We start from the raw sequence: 11,409 nt of genomic DNA, 5'->3' as shown, positions 1-11,409 counted from the left end.
TGAGACACAGCCCTCGCTCGAGCACAAGTATTGTCACTCGAGTGTGCTTCCAAACACGCAAACTTCTAAGAGCATGAAATTTACGCTCGAGCCAACCTTTCGTTGCTCGAGCGGAAGTATGAAAATAAAGGTGGTCGCTCAAGTGTGGGATTCTTCGCTCGAGCGTGGAAGTAAAATTATGGGTTTTCCAGATTTGCTCCCAAGGTTCAAAACATGAATTCAACACTCTAAACCTCATCCTCTTGGGCCAAAATTATAGAAATCATTTAGAAACTCACAAAATGTCATGATTTAAAGATCATTTCATGAAATCAAAGCCCAAAAGTATGACAATTGTACACAAGTTCAACTTAAACTTTAGGAATGTTTCAAGAATATAACATGCATGAATTCTCTTGAACTCCACCACTCCAAATCATGATCAAACTTGGCAAATTGATGGAAAACATGATGAATTCCAAAAATATAAGTGAGATGAACACATGCATGAAAGAATTCTTTGAAATCATGCTCAATTTGTAAAGGAATAGACATGCATGCATGGTATGATCCTTCTACCATCTTATTTAGCTCAAGTCTTGCTTAACTCAACATAATCTTCATGAATTTATCTATACAATACATAATCTTCATGAATTAATAGTCAAAGGCTTACCTAGAGTCTTGAATCACTCTTGTTCTAGCTTAATTTTGATGGATCCTAGCCAAGATCTTCAATTCTCCTTCAATCTCTTCTTTTCTCTCTCTAGAATTGCACTCTCTCTCTTTCTCTCTAAAATGAATTCTCAGATTTTCCACCCAAATGAAGCACGCATGAGTTCAAGAATGAGCCTAAAAGGCCACTTATATAGTTGTAATGCTAATTTGCATTAATTAGAACATTTGGTTAACCAAACACAACTTAATTAATCGTTCCGAATCAATTTTTAATAAAATTTGCCATATGGTTCTAAAAATTCCGAATAACATATTCATGTAACCAATTCCGATTTCGAATGCCGATAAGGCTTTCAATTTTCATATTAAAGCAGAATTCCAAACAGATCGTTCCATGAGCAACAGATAGAAAACCAAAGATCATGCAAAATACATATTAAACATATAATTTATATTAACCCCTTTATTAACGTCCTTAATTTTGGATTAGTAGCTAATTGTGGATCAGGGTTGTTACATTAGGTGAGCTTTTATTGCTTTAGCATGTTGCATCGAATGTTTATGTTTCCATGTCAAAGCATGAATACCATGAGGCTAATTACTTAAATGATATAATTGTTTGAATACTTGTGGATGAAGGCTAGTTGCTTGAATTGGGATGACTTGATTAATGTCCATTTTAGCCCATTTTTTCAAGTGGCAAATCCACAAAACAATTTCGAAACAAAACATGAAATCAAGTGTTCCAAATCTTGCAAATTAGTCTATACCTTGTGTGCGAATCACTTAGTAATATAGCTAAAAAATTAGAATAAGAACATATAATGTAAATAAAAAACATATCATGATTAGTAGATGTCGATCTTTGATCGGGCGAGTGGAGTTCTCAATTCATAACCTTCCCCTCTCATACCTAAGTTCCCGTGCCGAGACACTTTGGTGATGACGGACTAATGGCCTTTGGTACGAGTCTCGGGTTTCCTAAATTTTCCAAAAATATTTAGGTGGCGACTCTGTAATCTGGCAAAGCAGTCATTTTTGACATTTGATTTAAACATTGATTTTCCAAAAAGAATTGCCAGATTTGGACTCTTTTTGTGTTTTCATTATTTCCCATTGCACTTGTGAAATCAGATTTAGAACCACAAGTGGAGTCCGAACTGTAGGGCTATTCACCTTACAAAAGGATTATGGAAAGTCGGGCTACATGGGGCCTTGACGATAAGACTAGTGGCTGCCCACCACATTGCAACCCAAAAACAAGTCTCACATCACTATCCCTCAACTTTAACGCCCCACGCCTGATGTTGAACACATCATTATTCGGGTCATACCTCTGGATAATCTTATAGACCAATGCATCGCACTTCCGGAACTCATGTTCGTTTAGGTCATTGCCAAGAATTGCTTCAAACAATAACCAGAACAGTGTTTTCATTAGGTGGGCACAGTGAGCTGATGTTAAACCAAATATGGATACAATCTTCATAATTCCTGCAATGTTTGACCAATAATTCAATCTCATCTTCACATCGTTGATGGGTGTGGGAACAGTTCGCAATGGTTTCACTTGCTTGAACAAGATACGCCCTTACATCCTCATGCCAAGTTTTCCAAATGGCGAACCAACAAACCTGCCAACCCTTGTCTTCCCCATAGATCGGGCCCTTGGGCTCGGCGTCCTAACAACATCTGCATTGCAATCAGACATAAACAATTATAAAAACCTAATGTTATATACCAGTAATTCAACAAAAACAACACACAAGGCCTTTTACATCCTCATATTACCACACATGTCGCGCGTTTAACAAACCACTAATGCCAGACGTAACATGCCACATGGACAACCAAACATTTACATAACCACGCGACACACCACACCCCTACAACTCCCAAACACCAACACCCAACCAGCAACACAATAACTAAACGTATCAGCACAATGCCACCAAACCAACAAACCACCACATACGACAAACACCAACATCGCATCACCTACACTCACCAACCACCCCCTCCCCCCCAACACAGATTTCTCCCACACATAACCACGTACCAGATTAACCCAACCTATTTTATCCCAAACACCAAACTAACAAACCATCACATACGACAAACACCAACATTCCATCACCCATACTCACCAACCACACCCCCTCCATAAATGCCTCTCACACATAACCACACACAACATTATCCCAACCCACTTAATCCGAAACGCCAAACTAACAAACGACCACATACGACAAACACCAACACCCCATCACCCACATTCACCAACCACCCATCCCCCACATATACATGCCATCCACACATAACCACATACAAAATTATTCCAACCCACTTACCAAACTCCACATTCCCCACACATTCCCCAATCCCCCACATTCTCCACACTCCACAGAAACCACACAGACAGACACCTACATCCGGCCAAACAACACCTACCCAGTCAAAAAACAAACAAAAAACAACACTACATCCCCACATTTGCCCTAAAAAAAACCCCACCAACAAAACCCATACTAACCTACATACAACATGTACGACTAATCCCCAACCCCCTCTACACCCACCCACAACATCATACCACCATTGAAATACACCCCGTAACAGCAAACTACACACACACTAGCAGAAAACAAATAACAAACCCAAATATAACAACACCATATTTAACAAACAACACCATACGATAAAGGATGTGGGTACTCACTGTTGCGCGTCATCGTCATCGGCAAATTGATGGGTCTCGCACTTGCGCAACAATAATACGACTAACCTTTCGATTGATCAGTCCACCAAGTCAGTTGTTATAAATCCCGTCACACCCTAACTGATATAGCACATACCCATTACATTGTTGTGTTTTTTACAAAACGATCGTTAATTTGGTGGGATTTGGATATGGGTTCCTTTAACAACAGGATATTGGATCCCGTTCACATTAAGATCGACACCAGCCTAGCATCGTCTACAAATTCACCAACAATATTGGCTCTCTTATCAGCCTCAACATGATGTGGTCCATCGCCAACAACCCTAACCCAAAAAATAATGGATTCTCCAAAAAAATTTCCTAAATTACTTGATTGTCGCAAAATGTTTGGCGTGAGGACACCAATAACGACAACCGTGGAGGTCGATGATTGCCATATACTGGAATGTGGACAATTTCCGATCAACGTCGGCGACTAATGGTTTTTCGAAACTTTTACCATATCAACAGGTTACCCAAACGATATACACCGTATCATCATCTTCGGATACATGGTGGGTTGATGTAACAACCCCGACCCATGATTAACGTTAATCCATGCTTAATTATGCTTAACAAGTAATTAAGAAGAAATCCTGAGTTAATTATACGTGCATTGCATTATTTTGTGTTTATATCTGTTTATCATAGAAAGATCTGTTCATGCTTTTTTTTCAGTCTGCGAATTGAAGGCCTTATTGGCATCCAATCGCGAAATTGACTTGATTCATGTGTAAATTGGAATTTTTAGAATTTTATGGTAGGTTCAATTGAAATTCGATTTGAAACGATTTAAATAGATTAATTTGATGCCTATGTGGTTAGCCTTAATTAACTATCAATGGGCAAGCCTATATAAGGCACCTATTGTCTCTACTCATCTTTCTTTCCTTCATTCAACACAATCTTGAGCCTATACACACACACAGCCGTGAGAGAGTGAGAAAAGGGGGATAGATTGGAGTCCATTTGAAGCCAACTAGCAAGAATTAGAGGAATTAAAAAGAATTTAAGAAGTTACAACTTCAACACTTGTGAACTCAAGCCTCTAGGTAAGAATTTTATCCTTAAACCTTGAAATCTAGACTATAATGCATGAACTCAAGAGAATTATGTTGATTTATACAAGAATTGAGTTAGAACTTGGAATTGTAAGTCATTCCATACATACATGTCCATATCATGAAGTTTTGAAATTCGCTTCATGAGAAATCTCACATGCATGTTCATATTTTGGTTGTAATCTAAGAATTCACCATGTTTTTGAGTTGAATATTTCATTTGATCATGTTTTGGAAACTATGAACTCAAGTTATGCATACATGTCATATTTATAGCATGTTTCTACACTTCAAGTTGAATTTTGCACAATTAGCAAGCTATTGGGCCATGATTTCTTGAAATGATCTTTAATTCATGTTGTTTTAAGAGTTTCCATGTATTGTCTCAAGTTTCGGCCCAGAAAAATTAAGTTTTGGTGCTTAAAGATTAAGTTTTGAACTTGGAGATCAAATCTGAAAATTCTAGAATTTGCATCTACGCTCGAGCGTGAAATGCAAGCCCTCAAAAGCTCTTGTGTTTGCAACACGCTCAAGTGACAAAAGTCACGCTCGAGCGAGGGTCAGAGTCTTACGCTCGAGCAGGGATCGAGCATCCGTCAAGCGTGAAAAACAAGCAACCAGTAATTTTTCAAGGTTTGCAGACCGCTCGAGCGAAGGAAGTTACGCTCGAGTAAACCCTTACATTTTGCATGTCTGCTCGAGCGAGGAAAGCCACGCTCAAGCGTGGACCCCATTTTCAGCAAGTTTTGAAAATGTTTTCAATTACATTTTTTGCATCTTCATTCCATCTTAGGCATTCCTAGGCCATGATTAAGACACCATAATGAGGTTAATCAAGTAGAAACACACGAAACCAGGAAAGGACTAAGTTATCATTTCCGGGTGTGTAGTTCAGTATACGTTCATTCTGTAACTGTGTAGGTCACGCGCCACAAGGAAGTTGAATTGTCTACTTACAACATCTGTTATCTGTGAGTAATAACTTAGTAAAGCTATGTCAAAGTAAAATTATTTTCAGTATATGAAATAAGATCTGTTGAATAGAGTGTCATGTTTTATACTATGAATGATTGTCCAACAATAACAAGCACAAGTGACATTATGCTATGATTCAAGTATGTTACAAGTGACATTATGCTATGATTCAAGTATGTTACAAGTTCCTGGTACCAGAGGTTCCTTATGGAACTAATAAGCTATCTGTACCTTACTGGAGGTTCCTAAGTAGGACTGACAAGTTTACAAGTTCCCAGTCTGGAGGTTTCTTTATGAAACTGACAAGTTATCCTTATCCGGCCGGAGGTTCTTCTATAGAACTGACAAGCATGATTTATGATACTCTGTATATGATACATCATCACTAACGAACACACCATGTAAGATTAAACATGAACTCTGATTTTTGTATACATGTTCAGAATGAGAATACGAATGTGAGCTTTGGTTTCAGACACAGTTATGAGACATCATTCATTTACCCCTTTACTTTGGTGTTATTCACTGGGCCTCCGCCCACTAGTTATTTATTATGTATGTAGGTGAGCAGGCTCGTAATTAGGCTTAAGATGATGCCTGGAGTATTTTTGTGTTTGTCAGTCACCCTTTGCACCTCACGAGGAGGTTCCAGATCAAGTCATGTCTTGTGGTTGTGTTAATATGAACGCATAAGACTGCTCCTTTTGTTTTATGAACAAGTTTTCCTTTCATATGTACACGAGGTGACGTGTAAATGCTGTACCTATAACGTCACTTGTATGTTTATAAAAATTAAGATTATCAGTCCCATGTATGTCTACATAGCTTGATGGACTATGTATATTTCTCTTTTATATATTTACTTCCCCAGCCCCTAATTACAAGTCCAATTGTTAAGAGGCTTTCGGTAATCTAAGGATTACTGGTCGGTTATGACGCTAAACCTATAGGGGTGGGTTTAGGTCGTGACAGTTGACCCAATGTAATCACTACCAAAGAAGATTTTTGGGCCAGAAACTAGGCTGCATGGTGCTAATGTGGGTGGATCCACCCACTGTACCAAACCAAAAAAGTCTATAGGAAGCTTTTCCATAACGTGGCAGGCCCACTATTTACGCAAATTAAACAACTCAACATTAAACTCATTAAATATGGGCAAAACCGTAATATAACAAAAAGGGGACTTCTGAGATCATCATAAAACAATTCGGACTAAATGGTTTACAATTCATCTATATGGGACTTATAGGTCAATTCCCCTTAAAACATCAACTTTCAAATTGAAAAAACTAAAAAAAAATTATGTGGAAAAAAAAATGAAAAAATTAAATTATTTTTTTGTGCAAAACTGAAAATTTTGTGTCTATAAAGTAATATGATGATGGAACATTGATATGCAAAACTGAAAAAAAAAAAAATTAAAATGAAAAAACTAATATTGTTCTCAATTTTAAAACTAAAAAAAAAAATGTTCACTTTGCTTAGTTTGGGTTTTCTAAAAACACTTTACAAAAAATTTTACTTTCTTATTTTTGTATTTTTTTTTATTTTTACTGAATTTTTTTAATATTTTAAGCATTTTTTTTAATTTTTAGACACAACGAATATAAATACACTTAAAAAATATAATTTTTGTGAAAAAATCTTTAAAAATTCACTAAATGCAAAAAATATAAAAAAATATGAAAATTTAGTATATTTTTCGTATTTTTGTTTATTTATTAATTTTTTAAAATTATTTTTCACAAATATTTACTTTTTAGATATATCTAAGTAAGATATATCTAAAAAAGTGAAAAAAAAATGGTTAAAATTTTAAAAATATTCACTAAAAATAAAAAAAATGAAAAACAAAAAACTTAATTTTCAAAAAACTTAATTCAGAAAACTCAAACCAGACACACTGGTAAATATTCTCGGTTATATTGGATAATTGAATCAAACTAAAAAGTAGAAGGGTAAAAACTTTTAATCTCATGCTCTGTTTTTTTCATCAGTTAGTGAAACAATTATCTGAAATATAATTATGAAAAATTGATAATACTTTTAATTTTAAAAAAAAATTGATTATATTCTCAATTTACTAATAAAAACTTATTAATTTAAAAAATCATACAAACAATCTCAACTACCACACTATTTGGGAATAGAATTTTTAAATAATTAACTCTTTATTTAAAAGTCAACTTCCAAGTTAACCTATACACACTACTAGCACATTTATTATTTCATGACATAAGTAGTATATTTTATTTTTTATTTTTAGCATAGAAATGCCAAACGGCTTACAGAGGGAAGTGAAGATCTAAATGAGCCTTCAGTCGGGGCTCCTAACCCAATCAAAGAGGGAGTAAACCCTTGGTTACAAACAAGAAGCTAGCCAGTGGGCATTGATTACCACTTTTGGAAATTCACTTACATTATGTTTGGTTAAAAAATTTTTTTTAAAAAAAAATTGATAAAATCTGAATAAAATATCTTTACATTTACTTAATTTTACATACTTTTTTTCTTTCTTTTTCTAAATATCCCTTCCTAAATCCCGCAACCAAATATTAAAGTTTTCGTTTGGAATGTGATTTTTAATTTTTTTTTATTATTTTAACTTGATTAAAAAAGTTGTGGAAGAATTTTTTAATTTTTTTTTTTAGTTTTGTGATAAATAAAATGAAATAATTAGAGTTTGAATGTTACATTTTGTTTTATTAACTATTTAATCTATTTTTTTTAGTGAATTAAATTAATCCTAACCTATTTTTTAAACGAAGCCAAAATATAACCAGTGGGTCACTTGACATAAATAGTAAAAACTAAGAATATTAAAAGATCAAAATTTCTACCAAATGTCTCGTATGAGTGTAAGTTTCACACCAATATAAGATATTTAGTAAAAATTTTGATATCTCTAATATTACTCTACTTAAATACTCTTTTCGTCTTAACATATTAGTCATTTTTAGAGAATTTAACTTTTTTTTTTTAGTAATACAATTTTATTACACTTCAAAAGTAATTTTCCAAAACTACTTTTGACTTTTTTTTTTTGGAACATCAATTGTTCTAATTAATGAATTTTAAAAAAAAAGTAAAATAATAAATTCATATAGTTTTAATCATTAATTTTTGAAAATAAATTAATATCTTAAAATAATAAAAAAATAAAACAAAGAATTAATATTTTTCGACGGTGAAAGTATTATTTTAAACAGTCGAATGAAATGTTAGTTTCAATCTAACAATGATGTCTGCATTGGACACTCATATCCACTGATTGTTAAAAAGAAAAAATAAAAAGATAATACTATGTCTAGAGATTCAATTTAAAAAGTAAGAAAAAAAGGAAGAGAGCTCCAACTTGTGTTTTCTAAAAATGGAGAGTGAAAACAGGGCATACAGAGTTCATTGTTTGATTCTACCATACCCATTACAAGGCCACATAAATCCCATGCTCCAATTCTCCAAACGTTTACAGAGCAAACAAATCAAAGTCACACTCGTCGCCACACGCCACATGTTCAACACCACCATTTCCGAACAAGCAGTCCCTACAATTCCAGTCGAAACAATCTCCGATGGCTACGACCAAGGCATCATCAAAGTGAATCCCGAAGTCTACCTGGAGAGATTTCGAGAAGTGGGTTCGCAAACTCTGGCAGAGCTGATCGAGAAACTCCGTGGAACAGAGTACCCTGTCGATTGTATTGTTTACGATTCGTTCTTGCCTTGGGTTCTTGAGGTTGCTAAGAGGTTTGGGGTAGTTGGGGCTGTGTTTTTTACTCAGTCTTGTGCTGTGGACAATATTTATTACCATGTTTATAAGGGTTTGTTGGATCTTCCTCTTGTTGCTGGGTCTGCGAGATCTTGTGTTGCTGCGTTGCCACCACTTGAGACTTCGGATTTGCCGTCTTTTCTCTCTGTTCCTGGATCGTATCTACCAGTTTTGCAATTGGTTGTGAATCAGCTGTCGAACGTGGATACAGTGGATTTTGTTTTGTGCAACACCTTCTACGAATTGGAGAAAGAGGTTGGTAATTCAGTTAAAATAAATCATATTTGAATATTATTTTATGTGTCGCATCACATCATACCGGACAGACTATTGAATTATACGAGAATTTCAAGATACCGAAATGTCATCCTCATTACGTTTTGTCTAATTTGCAAATTTTATCAAGCAATTTGTTTCTTTCAATACTGCGCAGGTGGTGGATTGGATGGCAAAGTTTTTGCCATTGAGGACAATAGGACCAACCATACCATCAATGTTCTTGGACAAGAGACACCAAGATGATACAGAGTATGGTCTCAGCATCTTCAAGCCAAACACTGGCATCTGCATGAATTGGCTCGAGGAGAGACCAAATGGTTCGGTTGTCTATGTCTCCTTTGGGAGTTTAGCCGAACTTGGAGTCGATCAAATGGAAGAACTAGCTTGGGGCTTGGGAGACAGCAATTGCCATTTCTTGTGGGTGGTTAGGTCAAAAGAAGAGGCCAAGCTTCCAAAAGACTTTGTGAGAGAGACCTCTGAGAAGGGCTTGGTGGTATCATGGTGTCCACAGTTACAAGTTTTGGCACACAAAGCAGTTGGGTGTTTTGTGACACATTGTGGTTGGAACTCTACTTTGGAGGCATTGAGCTTGGGAGTTCCAATGGTGGCAATGCCGCAATGGACAGACCAAAGCACCAATGCCAAGTATGCCATGGATGTTTGGAGGATGGGACTCAGGGTTCGGTGCAACGACAAGGGTATTGTTAGAAGAGAAGAGATTGAGCGTTGTGTAAGGGAAGTCATGGAGGGGGAGAGAGGGAAAGAGATGAAGAGAAATGCATTCAAATGGAGTGAATTGGCAAAAGAGGCGGTTGGTGAAGGTGGTAGTTCAGATAGAAACATTGATGAGTTTGTTGCCAAATTGGGCCGCTCGACGGAGTAGTTATATGGTGGTCTTGGTCCATATTAGGTAAACTTTAGTTCCAAATAATTGTGGCCTACTATTTATCAAGATCAAAATTAACTAGGTAAGTCATTGAATAATTTTTATGCTTGTGGAGTTGTTTATAAATCATGGCTAAGGATTTTGTAGCCAATTCAACTTGTTTCTTTGATCCAATACATTCATAATCATTAAATTATTGAAATTTTGAGATAAAATTAAATAGATATGGATGTTTTGGTATAGAGAATCGCTTGAGCTAAATCATTACTCATAAACAAATGCAATCCAATAATTATTGTTCTATATTTTGGTCTTTATTGTGTTTTTTGTAGTAATTTGGAAAAGGAACCATCAGATAGAAATGAATGCAAAGTTTTTCCAGAGTGGTGGGTGAATTTGCCATAAATTGGGAGGTTGGAATACATCTTTCCAACCAACGCCATTGCTCTCTAGATTTCCAATTTTAACATGTGGTCATCTTGTCTTGTCGGAGACCTATGAAATAACCCTCAATAATATCATTCGATTGTATGAAAAAGACTTGAATGAATTTCTCTTAGTAATAAATTGTATAAATAAATCACAATCAAAATGAAATTAAGGAAATAATTTATGGATAATATTACAAATTCACTCTCATCAACCTAGAAATTACCCAAAAATTAATCTCCACCACACTTCACATGGACTCTATATTATACGAGTTGATTTCTACGACACAATCACCCACTTAAGAAAATTCTGGACAAGTTTGGTTTCCCATAATTTATTCAGATTATGATTAGAGAAAAAAATTGTTGAGGATCGGGGGCACACCAGGGAACTCAAACAAGCAATAACACACAAGATTTAACGTGGTTCGGCAAGTCGCCTACGTCCACGGGCAGCGGATTCACTATATTGAACAAAATTGTAATTACAACACTCTGTAATTCTCACTCTCTCTTTGCTCTCTAAGCCTCTCACCTCTCAGCTGTGCCTCAACTCTCCTTAGCTTCTCTATATATAGAGATTACAAATG

At 35.5% G+C, this 11,409-nt stretch overlaps 1 protein-coding gene across 1 annotated transcript; it reads left to right on the top strand.

The window, feature by feature from the left end:
* Positions 1-8,760: 8,760 nt before the first annotated feature.
* LOC114259104 (mogroside I-E synthase-like) lies at positions 8,761-10,551 on the top strand. The gene is made up of 2 exons (XM_082905667.1): positions 8,761-9,478; positions 9,657-10,551. Exons 1-2 carry the CDS (start codon positions 8,825-8,827, stop codon positions 10,383-10,385), a joined length of 1,383 nt encoding a protein of 460 aa, XP_082761793.1. The 5' UTR covers positions 8,761-8,824; the 3' UTR covers positions 10,386-10,551.
* Positions 10,552-11,409: the final 858 nt, after the last annotated feature.

This window comes from Camellia sinensis, chromosome 14 (genome assembly GCF_055761805.1).
Source record: "Camellia sinensis isolate YWXY chromosome 14, ASM5576180v1, whole genome shotgun sequence".
Lineage (NCBI taxonomy): Eukaryota > Viridiplantae > Streptophyta > Magnoliopsida > Ericales > Theaceae > Camellia > Camellia sinensis.
This window is presented reverse-complemented; position numbering and strand designations above follow the sequence as displayed.

Excerpts from the sequence above, each read along its gene's own strand:
- LOC114259104 (XM_082905667.1), top strand. The coding sequence starts at position 8,825 with ATGGAGAGTGAAAACAGGGCATACAGAGTTCATTGTTTGATTCTACCA. Across the intron at positions 9,479-9,656 it reads TCTACGAATTGGAGAAAGAG|GTGGTGGATTGGATGGCAAA; the intron begins GTTGGTAATTCA and ends AATACTGCGCAG.